General features: G+C 49.5%; 1 protein-coding gene across 9 annotated transcripts in view; it reads left to right on the top strand.

Moving 5' to 3' along the window:
• BCL7C (BAF chromatin remodeling complex subunit BCL7C) overlaps positions 1 to 24,403 on the top strand; it is a 38,435-nt gene that overhangs the window by 10,118 nt on the left and 3,914 nt on the right. Inside the window, exons 6-8 of one of the 9 annotated variants that reach the window (XR_012493188.2) lie at positions 14,551 to 14,744; positions 16,850 to 17,009; positions 17,454 to 22,632. Coding sequence is in view for 3 of the 9 variants with exons in the window: in XM_074322987.2 (XP_074179088.1) it covers positions 14,551 to 14,744; positions 16,850 to 16,895 (240 nt within the window). In the remaining 6 variants the exon portion in view is untranslated. Of the gene's footprint in view, positions 1 to 14,550; positions 22,633 to 24,403 lie in introns of those variants that run through there. The other 8 variants (XR_012493189.2, XR_012493195.2, XR_012493194.2 and 5 more) reach the window with 8 other exon arrangements.

Raw genomic sequence — 24,403 nt, 5'->3', positions numbered from 1 at the left:
GCGAAGGGCGCGGGGCTGAGGCTGCACGGCGACACGTGGGTGGACGTTTCCCCAGGCGCCTGCCCACGTGTCCGCGTCCCCCGAGGCCCGGACACGCGGTGTTGACCGTGGGCTGTAGCTGAGCCCCTCTCGGCCTTGGTTTCCCCGGCCGCCCTGCGGGCGTGAGCATCCCAGGGCTGGCCGAGGACCGTCGGGGGCTTCACTTTACTTGCACGTGGGAAATCCGCTGCGTCCCCATTACACAGTCAAGACAACCGAGGCCCAGAAGGAAGTCGTGGCCGTGGAGCGGCGAAGCCGTGGTTCCCCCCTGGCCCTTGAGGCGGCGCTGCTGCTCCCGGAGTCAGACCGCGCCTGACCGGTGCCCCTGCTGAGAGCCAAACGGGGCCGGGAGCGGGCCCCATATGTCTCCTCTTACCCTAATTACAACTCCCGAGGCAGGTGCCGTTACCCACATTTTACAGGTAAGAAAAGTGGGCTCAGGACGATTTTCTGCAGAGTCGTGATGCTGGTCCACGGCGGAGTAGGGAGGAGTAGGAACCCAGATTTGTCTGACTTGGCTGGCAGATCTGTTTAGGGGGAAATATTAGCTAAAGTTTGAGTGCTTACAGCGAAATCCTTTCACAAAGGGGCAAAAGCGAACGAAGGAGGTGCTGGGGGAGGGGGAAGAGGGGGTCACAGACCCAGCAAAATCTGTCGTGGCCCTGGTTCAGGTGTCTTTGCATCCCTTCATTTATCTCAAGTAGAGCGAATCCACTTTAACATTGTCCTTTTTAGTAACTGCTTTGTTGAGCTATAACTCACTATACAATTCACCCATTTAAAAGGTCCAATTCTGTGGTTCTTAGTGTATTCACAGACTTGTGTAACTATCACCATAGTCAATTTTGGAACATTTTCATCACCCGTCAGCAGTCACTCCCCTCCAGACCGCCCACCTGCAGACTTTCACTAATCCTTTGTCCCTATAGATTTGCCTATTCTGGACATTTCATAAGAAGGCCGTATGTGACCTTTTGTGACTGAGATCGTCTTTTTTTTTTTTTTTTTTTTTTAACTAAGTCCAGGCTTTGGCCTATAACCATAGGCAGCTGGACTTGAATAGCATTGTTTTGACTTTGTTTGTAGAGTGGTATTTTTACCACTCTAGCATAGGCTATAGGCATTTCCGGTTTATGATAGTGATATAAAGTTTCCTTTTTGAATACTAAATCATTTTCACAAGACAGTGAATTGATATTTTTATAGAACAAGATTAAACAATAACAGAGGTGGCGCACAAATATGCCCGAAAGTTGGGAAGACGGGAGGTGAATGAAATTTGGAAAATACTAGATTGATGAGAGGTTCTCCAAGACGTAGTTTGAAAACCATCCCGTTTCTCCATTTCACTCTCCTAACAGCTCCAGTGAGGAAGCGCATCATTTTACTGATGGAGAGACAGGTGCAGAAAAGTGAAGTACAGTAACATGACCGGGGTCACACAGCTAGTGACAGAACCTAGACTTTACCTAAGGTCTGTCTATTCCAAAGTCCAGAAGTAAAACGGGTGAGGAATGGACGAGCAGGCTTGAGAGAGGACTATAGACGCTGGACAAAAATATGGGCACCAGGCTAGTTAAGTTGTTTTGGGTACGAACTACTCAGATATTTCAAACATATTTCTATAAAATAACTCCATTTGTGACTCTGCACAGAAATCCATCTCAGTCACTGGAGGGGCTTTCTTCCTCGCTCAAGGGCATTCCAGATCCAGAAGGTGTTGCCTGGATAACCAGGGTTTTTTTGGGGTGTGCATGCACACGCGTGTGCTTTCACATGTGGTGTTGCTGCTGGGGAATCTAATCTCGACTTCATCTTGATTGTTGTTGCCCTCACTGTCCAGGCCAGTGACCCCCAAAGTCCATCGCTTCTACCCTGTACCATGTACATGGGGCTCCAGAACCTCCAGGCTGGCTGACATGCCTTATACGCAGGGACCAATGTTTTCCTGGAGCATCAGGCAGCCGCTTGCTCTCAGGACTGGCTCCATTCGTAGAGCATGGCCACATGTGCAGCAGGACCCCTGTGTCCCCTTCCAGGCCAGGGGACCTTTCCATCCCCTGTCACCACCTCCATGACCTCTACCTTTCCCCTCAAGCCCTTCTTATTCCACTCCTTATTCTTTCCCTGTAGGCTTTAGTAGCACGTTAAACTCAGAGCCCATGTCCAATAAAACTAGTTTCCTTTTCCTCAAGTGCAGAGAGAGCTTAAATTTTTTTTTTTTTTTTAAAGATTTTATTGGGGAAGGGGAACAGGACTTTATTGGGGAACAGTGTGTACTTCCAGGCCTTTTTTCCAAGTCAAGTTGTTGTCCTTTCAATCTTAGTTGTGGAGGGCACAGCTCGGCTCCAGGTCCACTTGCCGTTACTAGTTGCAGGGGGCGCAGCCCACCATCCCTTGTGGGAGTCGAACGGGCAACCTTGTGGCTTAGAGGACGCATTCCAACCAACTGAGCCATCCAGGAGCTCAGCAGCAGCTCAGCTCAAGGTGCCGTGTTCAATTTTAGTTGCAGGGGGCGCTGCCCACCATCCCTTGCGGGAATCCAGGAATCGAACTGGTTGAGAACCCGCGCTCCAACCAACTGAGCCATCTGGGAGCTCAGTGGCAGCTCAGCTCAAGGTGCCGTGTTCAATCTTAGTTGCAAGCGCCCACCATCCCTTGTGGGACTCGAGGAGTTGAACTGGCAACCTTGTGGTTGAGAGCCCCCTGGCCCATGTGGGAATCGAACCGGCAGTCTTTGGAGTTAGGAGTATGGAGCTCTAACCGCCTGAGCCACCGGGCCGGCCCCGAGAGAGCTTAATTTAAACCTTACCTATAAAAAAAGTAGCAGGTGGAAGACAAACAGAACAACCAAATCATGCCACGCTGTCGTCAGCACTTACATAGCTCAGTCCTCTCCTCTCATAGCTGTGCAATTCAACTTGGACCCAAACTTAAATTAACCACCCATGTCCTCCTTAGGAGGCAGTTAGGGTCCATCTGTTGTTCCTCCGCTAGGGTGAGCGTCTTAGCCCTAATCCTGAGCAGCTAAGATCTAGGAGTGATTTTGTACCATATGTGAGTAAAACGAAATAGGTAATATTGAGCCGGGTAATAATAGTCCAAGAGCCCGACTTGCACGATTTCACAAGTCATTTCAGCAACTCTGTGAGGTCAGTACTGTTTTATGTCCGTTTTACAGATGAGAAAACTGAGACATGAAGTTAAGTCACTTGTCCAACCAAGGTTCCCCAGTCAATAGTAAAGGCAGGTCTGAATCCACAATAGTCTGACTTCAGAGCATGTGCTCCGAGTTCAGATGTGGACAATTTCTTCCATCTTTTACAGCAGATGTTAGCGTTCCCTATACATTGGCACCCTCCTGGAACAGTCTATAGCCACTTGGGGAGCAGAATTGAGAATCCTCCTTCCCAAAGAGGAATCTGAGCGCCCGGAGACCTGGCTGTCCCCTCCCCAACCCCTTCCTTTCTGGGCATGAGTTAACTAACATCTGTTCCCCTAACCCAAACTGCCACCCTGAGTTACTGCTACGTGTCCACATTGGGCGAGGTACATTTACAGTTTCTGTGTGTTGCTACAACCCAGCAAGGAATTATCCCAATTTTACAGACAAGTAAACAGGTTTAGGAAGGTGGAGTGACTTGCCCAAGATCACACGGCTAGTGAATGGAGCAACAGTGACTGGAGCCCGGATGCCTATCCCTGCGTCCCCTGCTCTGTTAACTGTTTAGTGGCCTTCCAGAGTTGAGGGCCACATGAGTTCCCGGGGGTGACGACTGGCTGTGATACCCAAGCCAGTCTCTTACCCACTCTGGCACCATTTCTTGATCTGCAAAATCTCTTTTTCCCTCGACTTTCTAATGAAACCAGGCTTTTTAATTTCAATTTCAAAATGAAACCCCAAAATGAGAAGAGGGTGTTCTTATAAAGAAGAGTCTCACCCCTTTCTTGGGGGGTGTGGGGGGTGGTCACACGGTCTGCTCTAAGGAGACTTTTGCTGCCTCGGCTTCTCGAGCAGCAGCTGGATTGAGGGGTTTGGGGGGAACGAGCGTGTGTGGGGAACAGGGATGTGATGGTAACAGTAGCTCCCAATTCCTGGGTCTTCGTAACGTGCCAGTTCCAAGGCTAAGGGCTGTGTGGGGTGTTTTAATGCAATGTGTACACACGCACACATGCAGAGGCCCTACTCTACTCCTCTACGTTCAGAGGGGAGTTTTCTTAGAGATTGCCTCGTCCAACCTCCTAATTGAGAGGTGAGGTGTCGTTTCTGTTCATTCCTTAACAGTCATGGAGGTTCTATGCTAGGCTGGGGCCCATGCTGAGCTCTTAGAAAGACAGAAAAGACCATTGCAAGGTGTTAGCAGTAGGAATCGCTAGGTGGTGAGAATATAGTGTTATTTGTTGCTTATCTGTGTTTCCCAACTTTCTACAATGCACATATGCTGCTTTTATAATACAATAAAAACCAGTTCCCTTCCCTCTCAATATGCTTCTACTTGTACAGCACTCTTTCTCCAATTTCAGTGATTACATCCCTCAAAATCCCCAAGGTGAGAGAAAGTCCAGGGAAGGCACTCAAGACCTTGTACTAGAGAGGTGTGCCCCTAATTCAAGTGGCAGCCACATCTGCAGTCCCTTCTGAGTAAAGGGACCAAATGTCGTGACACCCCACTCCTCTCAAATCCCTGACTAACCCGGATTGGCCTCTGAAGGCAGCTTTCCATCGATCGCAGTGTTGACTGTCAGCAAGGCCACACGGCCTGAGCGTTCCAGCGGCACAGCACGGACGACCTCTGTGGCTGCTGCAGGCCAGCAGCGGCACAGGCCGGGCTGCTGATCATCCCGCAATTCACCAGGCAGCCCACACAGCCACCAGCGCACCCAGAATGCCCGTGGGCTCCAGAGGCCTGTGGCCTCACAGGGGTTTGGGCCTGGAAATACTGTCCAGTTGGCTCATGCCCACCCAGCGGCTCAGCCCTAACCTCTTAGGAAGTTTGAAAGCCAAACCCAGAAGAAGTGAACAAACATCAGGGACCACTAGGGCCCACGTCAGAAGTCTGGTGGGTCCACTGTGCTGGGAGTGACGTGCCACTTCTCATGGACAAGGACATCTGGGACCCCCTGACTTCCAGGGGGTCTCAAGGCATGACCAATGTCCCAGGTGTCTGTGAGGCTCCAGCATGAACACTCAGCCACTAGATGGGATGTGTAACTTATGAGAAGTCCTGCAAATGGTTGTCATTTTCCTGAAAGTCACTGAATAGCCAATAAGTGGCATTTTAAATAATTTAAAACTACTTCCTCTATTAATGGGTATTGTACATACCCTTCCTTATTTTCTTTTTTTTTAATTATTATTACTATTTTTTAAATTGGGAGATATTGGGGAACAGAGTGTTTCTCCAGGGCCCATCAGCTCCTAGTCGTTGTCTTTCAATCCAGTTGTGGAGGGTGCAGCTCAGCTCCAAGTCCATTCGCCATTTTCAATGTTAGTTGCAGGGGCCACAGCCCACCATCCTATGCGGGAATTGACCTGGCAACCTTGCTGTTAAGAGCTTGTGCTCTAACCACCTGAGCCATCTGGCCGCCCCCCTTCCTTATTTTCTTGAAATATTTTAGGATCCATTCTTTGCATGGGTTATGTTGGGACAGGTAACATGCCATTTAAGAGGGAAATTCTATAGGGTGTTTGCTGTCTTTTTAATTTTACAGTTCCGAGTCCCAATGAAACATTTTTATCACGTTATCTTAGGAGGTGTGCTTCTTATAAATTGCTTATAGCTAGCTTTCTAAAGTAATTTAGTCTGACATGCTCTGTCTTATAATAGACTAATTCAGCCTGTTCGTATTTATTGCAATAACTAGTATACTTTTTTTCCACCTTATATTCATTTACTATTTATTTTTCATTAATGTTTTCCTGCCTTTGTTTTAACTTTTCGGGCTTGGTCAAGTTTCTATTATTACCTGCCCCCCCCCCCCATTAACCTGCTAGTTGTTTACCTTCTCTTTCCTAACAATCACAATTATTCTTAAACTGTTGTATCAGCACGTGGTAATAATCCTACTCCTTCACCAAAATGTTTGACCTGCCCACTCCTCCACAACCTCCTGAAAGATGCCACCTTTAGAATGCGTTTAACTTCCCCACTCTCTTCACTCCTGGAGTTTTACTAAGATAGCTTACAATTTTTCATTCCAGTCTATTAGTTGGGTTTTCCATCAAAGTTAATCACTCTGCAAGAGTCCTTACTTAACACTTAAAGCACAGATTCCTAGCCTATCGTCTACCATTTAAACCGAATGATATGCTGTGTTGCAAGACTCATTGCTCAGCTCTGCTGCTTCCCCTCCTCCTCCGTTACGGGGAGCTGTCAGTCAGTACCACTGAGACAGTGTCTTGGGCATGTGCCTTGGAAAGGGCATGCCCGTGACATACGAACTGAGCCTTGTATGCCACGTGTCTTTTTGCCCCGGCCAGTCGTGATTCCTGGGTTACGTTCTTTTTCGCTTAGCAGTGTGTACTCTGCCGTCTCCTGGCTGAGAGGGGCTGCAGCCTTAAACCGATCTGACTCCTGTTCTTCGTAAGTAACCCAGTCTTTCCGTCTGGAAGCTTATGCGTTGTTTTTTCTATTTCTGAAATCCAGGCGTTTCGCCAGGAGCTGTCTAGATGCTGATCTTTATTCATGTACATCCTTTTCATCTTCAGACTGAGATTTTCCTCACCATTTGTTACTCTTCTGTTAGGACTCCTAATATTTGCATGTTAGAGCTTCTTTGTCCTTTAAAGATATATATTTCATGGCATGATTTCCTTTCCCTTATATTTTTGACGTGCTGTAAAATTTCTGCCAGTATCTTTGAGTTTCTCACTAGTGACTGTGCCAATTAGCACGTGTGTCTATATTAATAATAAATTCAGGCATTGAGGAAGTAGCCATACGGTGGGTCCATGGGCCACCTGGGCCACTGAATTGGCCTCCATAGTTAAGACTCCATCTGTCACCTGACTTTTGTAAGCCCCTCCTTTGATTGGTGGACCAAGTGGCATTTTGCGTCCCCAGGAATAGAGCCAATGCCTGATAACCCTGGAGAGGTCTGGATGTTTCCTTTGCACAGTGCCCAGTCACTCTAGTAAATGACCGGAGGTCCCATGGTGAGAGGCTTGGAGGAAGATTTAGGATGAGCACTGCCAGCAGGGGTGCAGGCTCAGGAGCCACAGCGTCACCGTCAGTCAGCAGGCCCTGGGTCTGTGATTGACACGGGGTGGGACTGGGAGAGGCTGTGACTGCACTGCAGCAATGCAAGTCAGAGTTCTGGCTACCAGATCTAGGGTTTCTGTCTTTTGTATAGATCAAGCAGGAGAGAAACACTTCCGGAATGATGGAGTAAGGACCCCCAAAAAGTCACTCCTCCATAGAAACAAGAATTCTGGCAAAAAATGTCAAAATCAGCTTTTTCCAAACTCTGGAAATTAACCAAAGGTTAGCTACAATCCAAGAAGCATTTATTCAAGAAAAATAGCTGTATCCTAGAGACACTGTGAACTTTGTGGAGTTTTGACTCGCCCTAGTCCCATTCTCCTCTCTCCAGGTCCACAGGAACCTTGAAAATTAAAAGCCTCACAGCTAAAGGAGCTGTGAAAAACAATGGCCTAGCAGCCACTGGAGGGAGAAGAGGTTCGACGCTCTACAAGAGCCCCCACCCCAAGGAAGCCACCATTTGACCTGTCCTATAGCTCTATGAGAAGCTCTGTTCGCAGGGTTTGCCTTATTTGACCTGACTCAGAGCTCTCCCTGTGCTAACAGCCACATCCCTAGGGAAATGTTGAAAACAATCACTGGCAGTTTTGTAGCATTGCAGCTGCCGAAAGTTGCAAACCTGTTGGGGGTACAAAAAAATCTTAAAAGGAAAAACTCGGGAATGAGATGTCCATGGAGGGCCTTAAAAAAGCTCTGACATAATCCTGGGAATTCCTAGGTCACAAGCATGTGAGCATGCCCCAGGAAAGACCTGAGAAGACCATAAGCTCTCACCTCCAGCTGACCTTGAGGCTCAGTGCAAACAGGAAGTGAAGGTTAATGCAGTCACACACACACACACACACACACACACACACACACACACACAAAACACACACAGCCCCTCAGAAAAGCTAGGAAACTTACCAGTTGAAAGCATTTAAGGAAATCTTTGTCCAGTCATTAGTTGACTACTAAGCAAACTAACTGAGCAGAGACTTCAGTGACACATGACAAAGAATACAGTCCTTACAGAATTAGTCCAGGGAAGTCACTGAACAAACAGCAATAAAACCGGGGTAGGGTGACATTAGATTTTCAGAGTTGCCACAATTTAATGTTTAAGATGTAACTTTCAACAACAAAAATTATGAGTCATACAAGAAATAGGCACGTATGGTCCATACAAAGGAAAAAAGGAGTCAAAAGAAACTCCCTGAGAAAGCCTTTCAATCAGCTCTTATAAATATTTTCCAAGTAAAAGAAACTATGTCTAAAGAATCAAAAGAAAATATGGAAATGATGTTTCACCAAATAAAGAACATTAATAGGAAGGTAGAGATTTTATATAAAATAAAACTATATAAATGTATTTTAAAAATATATATTTTAATATATATTTTTACTTTTTAAATATATAATGCCAAATATGTACCAAATATACTTGTATATATACCAAATAGAAATTCTAAAATACAAAAACTGAAATGAAAGATTCACTAAAGGGGCTCAAAAGCAGATTTTATCTGGCAGAAGAAAGAATCAGCAAACTTGAAGACAGGCAAATTGAGATAATTTAATCTGAGGAACAGAAAGAAAAAGAATCAAGAAAAATGAATAGTGCCCCAGACAGCTGTGGGCACCATCAAGTGTATTAATAGACATATATTGAGAGTCCCAGAAAGAGAGAAGACAAAGGAGAAGAAAGACTATTTGAAGAAATAATGTACAAAAGCTTCCCAAATTTGATTAAAAAAATTAATCTACACATTCAACAAGCTCAAAGTAATAAACGGAAAGAGATCACATTTAGACACATCATCGTCAAACTGTCAAAAGACAGAGAAGGTAATGGATTTTACTATTTGGGCTTCTCAGCAATGTGGAAAAAAAAAAAGAATACTGAAACTGCAAGAGGAAAAGCAAATCATAATGTATAAGGGATCCTCAGTAAGATTAACAGCTAACTTCTTATCAGAAACTATGAAACGTCTAAGTATTGCTTTGTCTTGTGCACCTGAAACTAATAAAATTAAAAAAACAAACAAACAAAAAAAACTATGGAGGCCAGAAGGCAGTGGGATAACAAAGGGATGACTGTTATTTGTAATTATTTAAATTGTTTTGTCCGATCCATCAGGAAGACGTAATACCTTGTTTCCCTGAACATAAGACCTAACCGGAAAATAAGCCCTAGTATAACTTTTCAAGAGGACATCCCCTGAATATAAGCCCTAATGCGTCTTTTGGAGCAAAACTTTATATAAGACCCAGTCTTATTTTCGGGGAAATACGGTAAACATATACCTATGTATCTAACAGCAGAACCCCAAAATACATGAAACAAAAACTGACAGAATTGAAGGGAAAAATGGACAATTCGACAACAATATTTGGAAGCTTCAATACCCTACTTTGCATAATGAATGGAATAACTAGACAGGAGATCAAGAAGGAAACAGCTCCATCAACACTGGAGTAGATTGCCCATCTGTTTCATTCCTAGGGACATCGATCTTACCCACTGCCGAAGCTCTCTGCAAGCCGAGAGCCAACCTCCGGGTGGTCCCTGCTGCCCTTCACAGTTGATGTGTCCACCTCGTCTGTGGGCATCCCATCAAACCCACTGAGATGAGGGAGCCCATATCAGTGGTTGTAACCCCTACCGCCATACCTGACCTACAAAGAGGAGCAACCAGAGAGAGAGCTTTTGAAGGATGGAGTTATTCCCTTCAAGGCCTTAACAAAGGAAGTATCTCCTGGGTCCTCTCACAGAATACCGTTGACAGGTCATACGTGATAAGTCCAGTCTATCACACTGAGCCTTTGGATTCCCTCTTCCATGGGATGCCAGGGAAACTCTGGCTTCTCCACTTCACTAACTATAGACCACCATCAAGTCCAAATTTCAGGCAGCTAAGCAAGTAACTTCTTAGAGCCGATTTCAGGGCCCGAGCTAGTACGTTAAATCTGGACTTCCTGGTAGACGCACCCACAGCAATGAATTCAGCCCCATTTAGTGTTACATTCTAGTCTCATTAGTCTAATACCCTTAGAATCCATTCTCCCATGCTCCCAGGTTTTGGCCAACGGATCAGCAAAGTATTGAATTCTTCTGGTTTATAAGCTATTTCTTCCTGGGTCATGTGTGTACCTGTCCCCACGGAATATGCTAGATCTGACCCTCGTTAAAAGTCTAGTGGCAACAGGACAGCTGTGCTAGATTTTGAATGGCGTGAGTATCCTCTCCCCACGCATTTGCCCCAAGTGAGGGTACCCAGGATTTTCAGATGGAGGAAAGTTAGTGTTTGCAGACACAGAGGGCAGGTGACTTCCGCTGGCAAGGGAGACTTAGAATGACAGGATTTCCTAGTGTCTGCTTCATCTGGGTCCGACCAGAGGCACCAGTCCAAATTTCTGGGTCTTTCCTGATCAAGGCCCTGGTTTTACCATGACAAACTTGATAAGACTGTGAATTCAGTTGTCATGATAAATCAGCAACCGACTGAATTACATTCTGTGCTTGACTTGTAGCCCTGGGTCTACTTAAGTAGAGAGACTGTTTTAGAACTGTCGCCCTCCCGCACGCGTCCTGGTGCTGACTGACTTGTGCTAGGAGGTCATAGGCCTGGGCTCATCATTTCATCTCTGTAATCACTCACATACACTGAAAAGAATCCATCCTACAACAGTCCTGAGTCCCATGGCTGCCGCAGCAGTCGGGCAGCGGCCTTCTGGGTTCCCCAGGTGCTTCCGCTGCCCGTCCTCACAGTGAACCTCCTGCCACTGCAGGCCGCGGGTTACTGGCGAGCACCTCAGCACTGTGCTCAATCCAAGGGTGTGACCAAGTCAACTGCAAAATCCCATCGTTGTACCAATTATATCAGCCAAGGTCCAGTCAGGAGACAGCAGCCACAATGGGAAAGTTTAACAGAAAGGATTACTCATGGGGGATTTGGGATCACAGGGAACTGGCTCGTGAGAGCTAAAAACAACTCTTAAGTACAGAAGTAGCAGCTACTATGCCCAGGGCTGGGAGAGGGCTCAGGAGTCCAGTCCCAGCAGGACTGAGCTCCAGACTCCATCCGAAAGGGCAGTCACTGCCTGCCTCGCCAGTGGGACTTCTAGGAATCCGCCCTCTGGGGTGTCAGGTGAAGCTGTGAGTCACTGAGCGCCGCTGGAATCGAGACCGGAGGAATGTGGTCTGCGAGCCGTCCAAGGAGGAAGCGCGGTACGAAGTCGTGCCATGACCGGAGTCAGGGCCGGAGCATGCGCACTCGGCAGCAGCCCTCGCTGCAGAAAGCTGCACCCGGGCAGGAGTCCAGGGCTGTCCACAGTGGAGAGGCAGCCTCCGTAATAGCACGTGTGCTGGAGAGAGCTCGCTCTGCAGGAGGTGGGTGCTGGAGGAAGCCGTGGAGGGCCAAGACAGGTGGAGGCGGTGCAAAAGGAGTCCCCGTGTCAGGAGGCGGTGGCCTGCATTCTGGGCTGTGTGTTGTCCACGTGGGGGTACATGGGCTGCCGCAAGTGGGGGGGGCGGGGAGGGAAGGGCTGTGAGCTCCCCAAAGGACCCGTCACTCTGGACACACGTGTAAATGAGGACCCCTGGATGTAGCCACATACATGTGCCTTGCAAAGGCCTTAACAAGACCAGAACCAGGAAGACCATTGCCGTCCTCTATCAGCGTCCCTCTGGCGCCCTCTACTGAAAGCTTAACGTCCTGCTCAGGCCAGGAGAAATGCGAAGTAGTCAGCCCGGTATCTCAGCACCTCTGGGGAGCGAGAGGCCGGGAGTTGAAAACTGACCAAGTGGAAGGATGCACTGTCCTCTCTGGCCCACACACTGGGGGCCAATACGGCAGGAAGGGCTATGAAATTCCCTAGAACTTCCCCTCGGCACAAAGAAAACAAAACCAGCAGACACGCCATAGCCCTGGGAGAAGTGCAGAGATTCTGCTGCAGCCAAGGATTTGAAAGAAGCAGGCCTAGGAGACCTACCAAACACCTATGTGACCCCCCAGTGTGGCCTGAACAGAAGCTGGGGGTGGGGGTGGGGGACGAGGACCATCGTGGACCTGATGAGGCGCTGATTCCGGCTGCACTTGTCCCGGGTGTGGTATCGTTCCCTTGCTGTTTGGTGTGCAGCTGTCAACCTGGCTTTCTCTTCACGTCTGCGTGCTGGGTTCAGCGGAGCAGTTTCAGCCGGAGGCCACCAGGTGTCAGGTGGCCGCGGGGTGTGTCACTTCTGCTGTCATGCAGTCTGCAGAGACCACGGCCCTCTTAACAGTCCACATAACATCATGCGGCATTATTGTACCCGATGAGAAGGAAGTAACAAGTGCTCTCACTGGCTTCATACGAGATTTACAAACCAGAAGGTGGGAGATACAGCCCAGAACATATTCGGGACACCAGCTCTTCAGTGAAGTTTCTGGGGACTCAGTGATGGGGAGTGTATAAAGATACGTCTTCCAAGGTGAAAGACAAGTTGTACCTCGTACAGCTTCCTCCTAACAGATGGCAATGCTTGGAAGGCCTGTGTGGGGCAGCGTGTCTCAGATAGCGGCCCCGGGAAGCCACTCTGGAGTCGGGCCCAGAGTGCGAAGAGGCCCCGCAGCAAGCGCAGGCGACACCCTTCCACTCGGTGCTTAGGATCCAGCCGAGCAGTGACACACAAAGTGCCCAACAGCGATGCCATACGGAGCCACTAGCTGGCACAGCAGTGGAATCAAAGCACGGACTCACCGAGTTTTCAGACGTAGGCCCTTCTACAGACGGCCATTGTACTTTTGAGAAACAGCTTTGCTTCCTATTGGGACTTGATAGGGACTGGACACCTGACCAGGGGACATCAGGTGACCATGCCACCCGAGCTTCTCATCACGAATGGGGTGTTGTCTGACCCCCCAACCATAAGTCTGGGTGTGCACAGCAGCTGTCTGTCAGCACCTGTTGGAGACCAGACTCAGAAAGGTCCAGAGGTGCGAGCCACTGACGAGCAGGTGGAGCCTGCTGCACTGTCTTCTCTCCCTCAGTCAATGCCTGTGACCTCCGGGCGTGTTCCTGGGGTGTGACATCCTGGGCTGACCAAGGAAGAGAAAACTCCAGCCTGTTCGCAGATGAGTGTCTGATGTAGTTGTGACCTGACGACCCACTTGGGTGAACCTGTGGGTGGAAAATAGCCTCACAGAGGACAACAGGGAGCCGTGCACCTGGCCATCCTCTGTCCGCCATGAGAAGTGGACAGAATAGGCCTATGAGGTCGGACAATTAAGGTTGCGAACTTATCCTAGAAAAAATGCTCCATCCCTCACTGCTGAATATCACTACAGTCACCTTTGAAGGACTCCCATTGGGAAGCTGTGCACCGACACCAGCGCTTAGTCCACCTTTCAGAGCAATTTTGGAATTCTTCTTCTGGAATGGCCATCAGAGCTGTCGTTATATTACCCTTGATGTCCTGAATGTCATCAAAATGTCATCCTTTCAATATTTCCTTTATCTTTGGGTAAAGAAAGAAGTCATTGGGGGACAGATCAGGTGAGTAGGGAGGGGGTTCCAATACAGTTATTTGTTTACTGGCTAAAAACTCCCTCACAGACAGTGCCGTGTGAGCTGGTGCATTGTCGTGATGCAAGAGCCATGAATTGTTGGTGTAAACTTCGTATTGTTTTAACTTTTTCATGCAGCCTTTTCAACACTTCCAACTAGTAAACTTGGTTAACTGTTTGCCCAGTTGGTACAAATTCATCATGAAAAATCCCTCTGATATCAAAAAAAGGTTAGCAACGTCGGTGCAACGAGTTCGTGAACTTAATTGTTAGACCGCGTATGGTTAAGAGGCTTCAGCACTGGCTCTTCCTGGACAGCGGACTGTTTGCTTGTGAAAGGGATCCTGGGTTCAAGTTCCGGTCACGTCCTGATCCTTTTATGGGGAGTTGAGCCGAGACTTTGGTTCCGGGTGCAATTCTCCTCTGTGCAGCTTCAGCTGCAGGACATGTGGTTTGGGTCTGTTGTCTCTGAAAAGCAACTCAGTGTCCTGTCAGGAACAGGGTAGGACCAGTTTGAGCTGGTTCTGCACTTCCTCAGTTAACTTTCAGAAACTCAGTTTCCCCAGGGCCAGCCCCAGCCTCTGCCTGCGTCAGAAACACAGCTTTGTTGTTTCCCAAGGCTTTCTTCCACGCCCCGCGGAGGACTCCCAAGGAGGGTCTTCCTCGTCCTGGGGGCGATGAGGAGAACAAACACTGCCCAGGTTCTTCTTTTCTCCCCGCAGGATTCCGCAGTGAGAGTGACACGGCGGACGCTCCACGAGAAAGGCCTGAAGACTGAACCCCTCAGGAGGCTCCTTCCTAAGCGGGGTCTCCGGATGAACGCCCGGCCCAGGCCCAACACCACGCTGCCGCTGGACGCCAGGGGAGGAAACAAAGCCCCCAGGGCACTCAGGACGATGCCCCAGGGCAAGGGGAGGTGAGCCGGCTCCCCAGGCAAGGCCAGGCCCTTGGCCACCCCAGGATTCAGCCACCCACCTGTTCCCGAGGTTAGAAAGAGCTTCCACACTAGACAGCCATGGTGGGAACGCATGGAGGGAGCGGCCCCCCCTACCTCCAACCGAAGGTCACAGCACCCGTCTTGCTCGCCACCAGCTTTCACAGTGAGTGACCACCAGCACCCCATGTATGGGAATGGCTTCAGACACAACGCAGACCACACCCAGCGCCTGAGGATGCATTGCTGAAGTGCAGGGAGGGCTCCGGCCACAGGGCCCACCTCCGGGCCCCGGGCTCCGGCCCGGCCCAGGCCCTCAGCCCAGGTGTACCTGCAGGGAGGGTGGCTCCAGCGCGTTCACTGAGGCTTCCGCTAGCCTCCCGAAACTCTGGGCCTCGCCTGGCTGGTGGTGGGTCACCCGGAGGCCCCTGCCCATTCCACACCCCACCCCCACCCCTCCTAACACCTACCCCAAAGGGGAAGGCCCACAGATGACAGGACTGCAGGCAAGGTTACCTTGATCACCAGGGGAGGAGCAGCAAGAGCTTCCACCAGTGCCAACTGCGCCAGCCCCCTGGAGATCCAAGTGGGGAAGAGGCTTTTCATCCGAGGCACCTGCCTGGCCATCTTGCGCTGCGGGACCCAGGTAGGGGCGGGGCAGGCGGCCTGGGCCAGGCAGGAGGCCGGGAGGCTTCAGGCCCAGGAAGGTCCCCACCTGGAGAAGGTGCAGGGCAAACGAGCCCTCCCAACGCCTCCCAGGGCTTTCCCCAAGTTCAAGGCTGACCTCACTGCTGGGCCTGTCATAACAGGAAATGACAACACCTCCCGTGTACTGAGGGCTTACTCTGCCGGGCTCTGTGGTTTATGGAAATTCTTTCATTTAAGCCTCACAACATCCCTGTGAAATGGGTATTAGTATTAGCATTTTACAGACGCCAAAATGAAGTCTCAGAGAGGTTAAGGGAGCTGCCTAAAGTCACACAGCCTAACGGAGACCCAGGTCTCCTTGCCTGACTCCACAGCTGTCCTACTGCGCAGCTTTCTCCTGCTGTGCACGAGTTAAGTACAGGCTTGACAGGGTATCCATTTATCGAGCATCCATTTTTCTCGTGGCGTTTCTACAAAACGGGTTTATACTAAAGTGAGCAGATTCTCCGTTTGCACCAATGGTTGAGATGCAACCTGAGATGTCCGAGAAATTTTGTGTGGAGGCCAGTGCTTTTCAGGCTCAGCCCCCGGAACCTGAACGTGACCTCTTCACAGACCTTTGCCTTAGAGGGATGTTGGCCAAGGCAGTGGTGCTCTGGGACCAGCTTCCTGGGCGGGGGGGGCCTTCCTGGGGGCCTGCAACATGGCCTCTGCGGGGCCCCATTCCACCGGCTGGCTTGGGAAGGCCATCCAGGACCCCCAGGCTCAGGTTTCCAGATTCCCAACAAGGTATTGATCTTCAGGATTTGAGCTTTTGGGAATTCCTGAAATTCACTTCTGTATTTTTCATAATTTTACATGTTTTTTTAATAAATAAGAAATACACATTTGGTAGTAGTCCCACAGACCTGTAGGCTATAGCAAGTATTCTAAAACCGGCCAATACCAGAGAACACGAGTGGGTAGTATTCAAATAACAAAATGTTTAAATCCTCAACAAGATGACCTGCAGTCCTAATGTGCTGAAATTGCCAATTTAAGGACTTAATTGTTTCCCAAACTTGTTATTTCTTGGAACGTCATAGGATTTGCATAAGATATACGATGCATGTAAGCTGATTAATATTTATTGGTGTGAATGACTGACTGTGAACAGCAGAACCAGGCCACAGACACATTGAATATGGCAACAGCTACGAGAAAGACTGACTAGCCTGTGACCACTTCTCTGTGCTCCTGTCCCAAGTTCCAGAAGTGTCTCCCTTACCCTTGAACTCGGGCTGTCAGTGTTTCCTGCTCTTGTTTTCTACTCAATGTCAGCAGATTCCTTCAAACCAGAAAGGCCTCTATGTTCGTTGTTAAGCATTAATTCTCACAGGAGAATTACAGTACTTTTTCCTAGTTTCCCAATTTTTTGACTGATTGTTCTTGGGATTCAGGAAAACATCAAATTTCCAGAAACTATCGGGAAGGACTTGCCTATAAATACTCGTCTGGGCTGAGCAGGATCGGCATGGCAAGTCTGCTGCAGAAATAGTCACCCAGCGTGCTTCAAGCGGCAGCTCCATGGTTTCAGGCGCTCCGCGCCAGGAGACCCAGGTATGGATCCCAGCCCTGCCCGTTCCTGCCTGTGAGACCTGGGGCAAGGCTCCTTACCTGTCTGAGCTTCAGTGGGATAGGTAGAATGATGCCTGGGAAATAACATACTTGCTTTGTGAGGCAACAGTCTAGAAGGTTAAAAGTGTGGCTTTGGAGTCACAGTCTGAGGTTCTCATCAATGGGGGGCAAGTTCTAACCACTCAGAGCCCCACTTCTATCTTCTGTAAAATGGAACAACTGAGCCCATTTCAGAACGTTTACATGAGATCACGTGTGACAATGCATCACACAGAGCGTGGTGCACTGTAAATGTTTGACAGACATGGACTGGTGTAGTGAGCTGTTGTATCTACCTGACAAGGCAGGTGTGACGCTGAGGGAGGTTCCGCCTTGAGGTGCTTTCCAAGCTGTGAGGTGGTACCCATAGGCTTCTCTTTCCTTCAGAGATGAGACTGGCAGATGCTCCTGGCAGACAGTAGTATCTCCTGGGAACCCGTCCTCACATCCACAGAAGGTAGCTGTGTTGAGGAGGACGTGTCACCATAGTTACCTGGAAAACAGTCTGGTTGCACTCAAGTAAGCAAGTAAACTCCAGCGTCATCTGCCTTGGGGCACACTTGGGGTGTGTGTGGGGGGTGTGGGGAGCCAATTTTCAGGAGCAGGCTTTGGAGAAAGGCGCCTGCCCACTGTAGGTTTGTTTAACAGGGACTGAACCAGAGGGGGGACATGTGACAGAAGGTGGGAAGGGCCTGGCCTTCTGAAGCCCTCTGGTTGGCCGAGCTCAGGAAGCTGCCGATTAGCCGGAGGAACCGGTGCCTGCGCCTGCTGCGCGAGCGCTTCCGAGGCTCATTCATTCCTGGAGTGTAGACTCAGCGTGGGTCACAGGCTTTCCCTGACGGTCTTGGGGAGTCCTGACAGCAGCGCCACAAAGCGAACACGAGCATGACTCCGTTTTGCAGATGACGGCTTGGCGTCAGGGACAGTTAAAGGCACTGCCCGGGGTCATGCAGCCTGCATGAAGTGGAGTCAGGATTCAGATGGGGTCCAACCATTAGCCAGCCCCCTCCCCCACGGCTGCCTCAGCTCACCAGGAGCCAGCTGTGAGCTGGAACAGCAAGAAGGAAACCACACGAATGGGATTTAGTGCCTCCATGGCCTCCGCGCTCAACGTTAATTTTTTTTTTTCCCGTTGACATTCAATATATTTCCAGTTTCAATGTGGCTTCTTTAAGCCTGGACTTCAGATGGTTCTCCAGGTTGCTTGCTCTGTAATTTAGGTGTAATTTGAGTGTGGTCCCGGGAGGAGGCAGGTATCGACTCTGCCATCTTGGCTCTCCAGCCTCCAGGGTAGTAGTGACCTCCTGCCTCGCTTTCTGTGACAACTCTCTCTGCTGATGTCTCCTGCTGTTCTGGACGCTATTTCTTTGCTTCCAGGGATGTTTCTCTGCCTCACCCGGAAGTCCAGGTCCTTGTTCTTGGCTCTGTCTTTGGCAGGAATCTGTGAGGGGGGTCTGCTTCTTTGCACAGCTGCAGCCCCTGGTCATCTCTTGCTCTGATACCGACTGGCCCTCTGGCACCAGCCCTGTGCAGCCAGCTGCCTCCCGACTGCCACCATCACCCATCCTTTACCATCCCTCTCCTCCCAGCTCCCCTTCCTCCGCCCATGGCCTCCTCATGTCTAATACGGGCACAGTGGTGGGAAGCCCGAGCGGCCTTCGCAGGCGAAGCCCCTGCGGTCAGTCCTTGGGGCTAGAGATGGACTTTCAGGTGTGTTTCCTTTTAGCTGCCGGCAGTTTGGGGGTGAAGGTGGAGGGTGGAATTCACCTTCTTGTCAGCTGCTTACTAAGTGCCAGCAGTGTGCCGGGCCCAGGAGCAGGGGTGGGGGACACACTCAGGAGAGAGACAGGATCCCTGGCTCTGGGGAGCTTTCAGGCCACGAGAGCAAGTGGACATTAAGCACCGCCTCTTACACACAGTGACAAGTGCTGTGAAGGAAACGTCCAGGGTGCTTTGAAAGAACAGAATAGATCTATACTAGGTTGGGGTCAAAGGCCATCTGAGAAAGTGACAATTGCCATGGCCCTGAGAACTGAGCAGAGGGAAGAGAATTCCATACAGAGGCAACAGAAGGTGCAGGCCCAGGGGTGGGTGGGGGGAACTGGTGTTGGGAAAACTGAAAGCTGACCAGTGTCGATGGAGCCCTGTGTGCTGGAGCATGCGGTCCAGATAAGATGGCAGGCTGGCTGGGGTGGTGGCCAGTGCCCTGGGGGGCAGGTAAGCAGCCTGGAGTGTTTGGTTTAACTTTTAATTTGGAAGTAATTCCAAAGTTACAGAAAAGTGAATAGTACAAAGGATATCTGGATGTCCTTTACCCCAAATTCACTCATTCAATTGTTCTTTCTCTATGGAGTGTATACATGGGACTTTTATTTGAGAACAAGTCGCATACATCTTGCTTTTACCCCTAAATACTTACAGGGTATATTTCCTACCACAGTACAGCGCACTAGTTACCACTTCACCAAACAACATCCGTGCAATACGGTACCCAGGCTCCCACCCATTTGGTCAGCTGTCTCCCCACTATCCTTTATACAGCATTTTCCCTCCTGTCTCGCATCCAGCCTATACACGATGTCTTGTGTTATTTGTCCTTTCTCTGCAGTCTCTTAATCTGGAATAGTCAGCCTTTCTCTGTCCTTTCTGACACTGATGTGATGGAAGACCGCCATCTTCTCATTCGGAGCGTGTCTGCCGTTTCTTCATTGTTAGGCAGGGTTCTGCTTTCCTGGCTGGAGGATTGCATACGTGTTACTGCGTCCTTCTCCATGTGACACAAGGGGCACACAGTGTCCATCTGCTCCTTCGTGGTGGTTTCAGCTGGTTTCTCCAGTCTAGTTGCTCTTTTCCCTAGTCACTATACGCCATCGGGGAGATGGGCTATGGCCACGGTGCAGACGCCTCTTCCTTAGATTAGGAAATAGACGAGCTGTAGCCTCCAGGCTGGGGCTTGCCTGAGTCCAATCAGTCTCTGTCGTGATGGTTCCACAACAGCGACTTCAGTGCCAGCATTCCCTCCACTAACTGTCTTCTGCCCATTTATTTATATACTTATAAGGACTTTGGGGGTTCCTTATTTCTAATGATTTTATAGCTATTAACCTTAATTATTTTGGTGCTCAAATTGTCTCCAATCTGGCCAGTGGGAGCCCCCTCAAACTAGAAGCCTGGATTTTACCCCAAATTCGGTGGAGTGGCATGATTCCATTTGCATATAAGACCAGCCTGGCTGTGGCGAGAGAATGCATTGTGGGGACCCAGACGGAAGCAGGGAGACCCTGTAGGGGGTCTGTGCAGTCCAGGTGAGAGTGTGGCTTAGACTAGGGCAGTGTCACAGGACAGAAGGAAGGGGTGGAGGTTTAGGAGATTGGCAGTACAGGCGGCTGGACTTAAGGGCGGAGTGAATGTGCGAGCAGCGAGAGAGGGAGGGGTTGGGCATGAGGGGAGGACGGTGGGGAAGGGCCTGTGCAATGGGTTTTACAGTCGAGTCTGAGACATCTGACATTCAAGTGTAGATGTCATATGGACAATTGGATATACTGCTCTGGAGCTGGAGAGAGAAGCCCAGATCCAAACCAAACAGGTGCTGCAACGGACTTTTCACTCCACGGTCCTGGGTGAGGTGCTGTCAGGGGAGAACGTATAGTGGGGCGGGGGCAGACTGGGAGTGCTGAGGGAGTCTGGGGGGCCAGACCCCATGGAGCAGGTCGTAAGGCCACACCCTGACGACTGTGGGAACCCACTGGGGGCGGTGAGCAGGGCAGCACATGACAGGCTGTGACTTGAGTTTTAGAAAGATTGTCCTGACAGAGGCTAATGCTGTGGTTCTTTCTCAAGTAAATGCGTGTACCTCCTGCCTGGACGTTGCCCAGTGTGACCCCTGTGCCTGGAGTGCCCTTTCCCTGTTCTTCTGGGCACAGAACAGATGACCTAAACATCTGCCTTAATTGCACTTAGCGGCCGCAGGCGCTGTAGCCGCAAACCCCATCCCCCTGCCTCATTTTGACTGAAGCCACACGACTGGCATGGGGATGGCTCCCCAGCCAGGCACAATTCAGGTGTGAGTGTGCCGGCTCCTGAGGTTTGTGGGAGTCCGTTTGGGGACCGTGATCTGCCCGTGTGCTTTGAGTTCCCTGTAATGTTTGTCACCTAGGCAACTGCCCATTCAAACCAGTGTGTTGTCCCCTGGCCACCGCTGCACGTGCTGGGGAAGGTGTGTGGAGCCTGGGTGAATGTCCTAGTGTGTCCTCTGCATACCAGGTGGTGTGTGCAAGAGACCTGCAGTCTGCCGAGAGGGTGGCGACAGCTCGAACCGAAGGCAGACATTTATGAGACCACAGGGAGAAGCAGATGCCCTGCAAGCCCAGGAAAGGGACGAGTGTTTCTAGTTGGAGAAATCAGGGAAGTTGCCCAGAGAAGGTGGCCTTTGAACCTGCCTTGGAGGTAGGACTAGTTTCTTTTTCACAAGGGAAGTAAGTACTTGATTAGTCAGTGAGAGAGGAGATAAGACAACAATCAAAGTCCCACTTCCTCATGTTTGGTCGCCATTGTCCACACCATCATTCCTGGCTGCGGTTAGTCCTCCTGCTGCCGGAACAATTCAGTCCAGGCCTCTGACATTGCTTGAGGGCTGTGGGGGGCAGTGGGCAGAGAGGCAGCCAGGGACCAAACGCAATGCGGGAGTCTGTGCGCCAGCCCGTCCCACTCATCTTCCATTCAGTAAACGTCTACTAAGGACCTCGCTCTGGGGGTCCAGGGAAGATCAGAACATGCTTCCTGTCATGGAGACCTCGGGTCTCATAGGAAGGGGAAAAGCGTGACTAGGGCCCTGTGGATGCCACCATGATGACAGGGTGTGAGGTGCAGGCTGACAGAGGGGGAGCTGCAGGCTGCAGAAAGCTGAGCATGAGCAGAGCAGGCGGAGCGTGAGCAGGGAGGGGGGACAGGAACACGTGCAGCCTGGCTGCGGACTAGTCCCTGTCCACAGGCTGGAAGGTACATCTTTCCTACTCAGGCCTCTGGGTATTTGGTCTATTTTTTTTATTTCAAATATTTCCTTTCTTCTTTTGGGGGATGAGGGCTGTTTTTATACTCTTTTCTAAAATCTCAACTTGCTTAATTCATTTTCTCTTGTTGACACTAAAAGCATTTAATGCTGTTAATTTTACCTCTGCAGACAGCTTTGAGTGTGTCCTGTTTTTTATTATTTTCTAAATAGTTTTTTTAGTCTTGATTTACTTCTTGTCCTAAGGGTAATTTGAGACACTATTTATATGTTTACATTTCTAAGTGGTATGTTTTATATTATTGTTAGTTGAAATGCATTTTCATCAGAGACTGACTTCTAGAATTTCCCCCTTTTCAAAATTTACTGAAATAGTCTCTGTAGCTTAGTATTTGTTGAATTTTTTCACTGTCTGTGAAACTTGAAGAGAAGGTTTATTTGTTTTCAGGGTAAAAAAAAAAAAAGGGATCTGTTCCTATCTTCTGTGTCCCTATTTATTTTTTATTATTTGTTCAGAAAATGTGTTAGAATATTTCCAATAAAACTGTTTCTCATGTTTCTCCTTGTATTAGTAAATATTTCATTTCATGGGTCTTGGGTGTTATTTAACACATAAGAAATTAAACTCCTTCACTGTCAATTACCCCTTTTAGAAAGTGAGGTTAAGAGCTCAAGTTCTTGGGGGGCCGGCCCAGTGGCTCAGGCGGTTGGAGCTCCGTGCTCTTAACACCAAAGGCTGCCGGTTCGATTCCCACATGGGCCAGTGGGCTCTCAACCACAAGGTTACTGGTTCGACTCCAGCAAGGTATGGTGGGCTGCGCCCCCTGCAACTAACAACTGGCAACTAGACCTGGAGCTGAGCTGCGCCCTCCACAACTAAGACTGAAAGGACAGCAAATTGACTTTGAAAAAACCCCTGAAAGTATACACTGTGCCCCAATAAAGTCCTGTTCCCCTTGCCCAATAAAATCTTTTTTAAAAAAAAAAAAGAGCTCACGTTCTGTTGTCAGAACAGCCTGGGTTCAAACCCCACCCCCACCATTTATTAGCTTCAATTCCTTATCCATGAAACGGAGATGATAATGGCATCTCCCGGGTACAATTGTTGGATTAAATGAGACGTTGAATGGGAAGCATTTAGAAGCTGATTGGAGCAGGTAGTGCTGATAAAGCTGGAATTTGCTATGACAACATTGTCATTGTCATGTTGCCGGCTGACCACTGTTGGCACGTGAGGCTGTGCTATGGAAGGAGAAAGGATCTTTGGAAGCGCTTTCTTTTCCTCTGTCCAGTACACATTTGGTAAACAGAATGCCTCACGGAGAACATGAGCAGTCATTGTGACAAACAGGAAGAAAACGAAGCGGACAGCTTCCCGGCACGGCTCACAGGGTGACACATTTCAGTTTTGATGGTGGGGTCATTGAGTCAGCCCACGTGTTGGCATGTGAGTCTTAGTGGCAGGGGGAGGGGGCAGGCGGGATGGGAGCAAGAAAAAGGCCAAGTTTCCCCAGATATAGGATCAAACTGGCCACCACCACCGCCCCCACCCACCAATCCTCGGAGCCCTGTTACCAGTGCTGCGAGCCTGGATTCTGTACATTTTCCTGCAAAGAGCTTACACCCACCGCCTTCAGAGACTGGAGCCGGTGTCCGCATGGGAACTTTGATGTCCCCATGCCCTTACCCTGGAGGGACTTACAGCCATAAAGGTGTGTAAGGACAAGGGCCCAGCTCCTCCTCCTGACGTACAATGAACTCCTGAGCTATTCACACACTCGTTAACCTGCCTGCTTCATTCCCTGAACGGTTTTTTTCTGGAAACACTTCTTTAATCAACAGCTTGCACTTTAATCTTTGGCCCAGGTTAAATTTCTGGGAGAAGCTGACTTAAGACAGGCAGCTTCATTCTTTCCTGACAGGAGGGATTCTGACATGGAGAGAGCATCGTGGTCAGTTTACGCCTCTGTAGCTGTGAGGATATAGACCCAAAAGGTACTAGCTTAGACAAGAAAGGGGGTTAGAAGGATGCTGGGGTATCCCGAGTAGTCACAAGAGGAAAAGAGTCCACCTGGCCCCAGAGGCATCTGGGATGGGCATTCTCCCCCTGCCTTTCTTCACGCTTCACTCATGTCTTCATCATTCCCTGAGACTGGTCTTTCCAAATAGCTGGAAACAAGGCTGCCAACAGTGTCTCTGTTTCACTTTCCTCAGCTCTGCCCCTGGTTTGTTCAGTTTGGGACCAAATCACCACCACTGGGGCAAAGGAGTTATTGAGCACAATTGGGGCAATTCCTAACTAATGCCCATGAATCTTTTCTATTCCTAG

The sequence above is a fragment of the Rhinolophus sinicus genome, chromosome 10 (assembly GCF_057876585.1).
Source record: "Rhinolophus sinicus isolate RSI-liver-muscle chromosome 10, RSI-T2T, whole genome shotgun sequence".
Classification (NCBI taxonomy): domain Eukaryota; kingdom Metazoa; phylum Chordata; class Mammalia; order Chiroptera; family Rhinolophidae; genus Rhinolophus; species Rhinolophus sinicus.
This window is presented reverse-complemented; position numbering and strand designations above follow the sequence as displayed.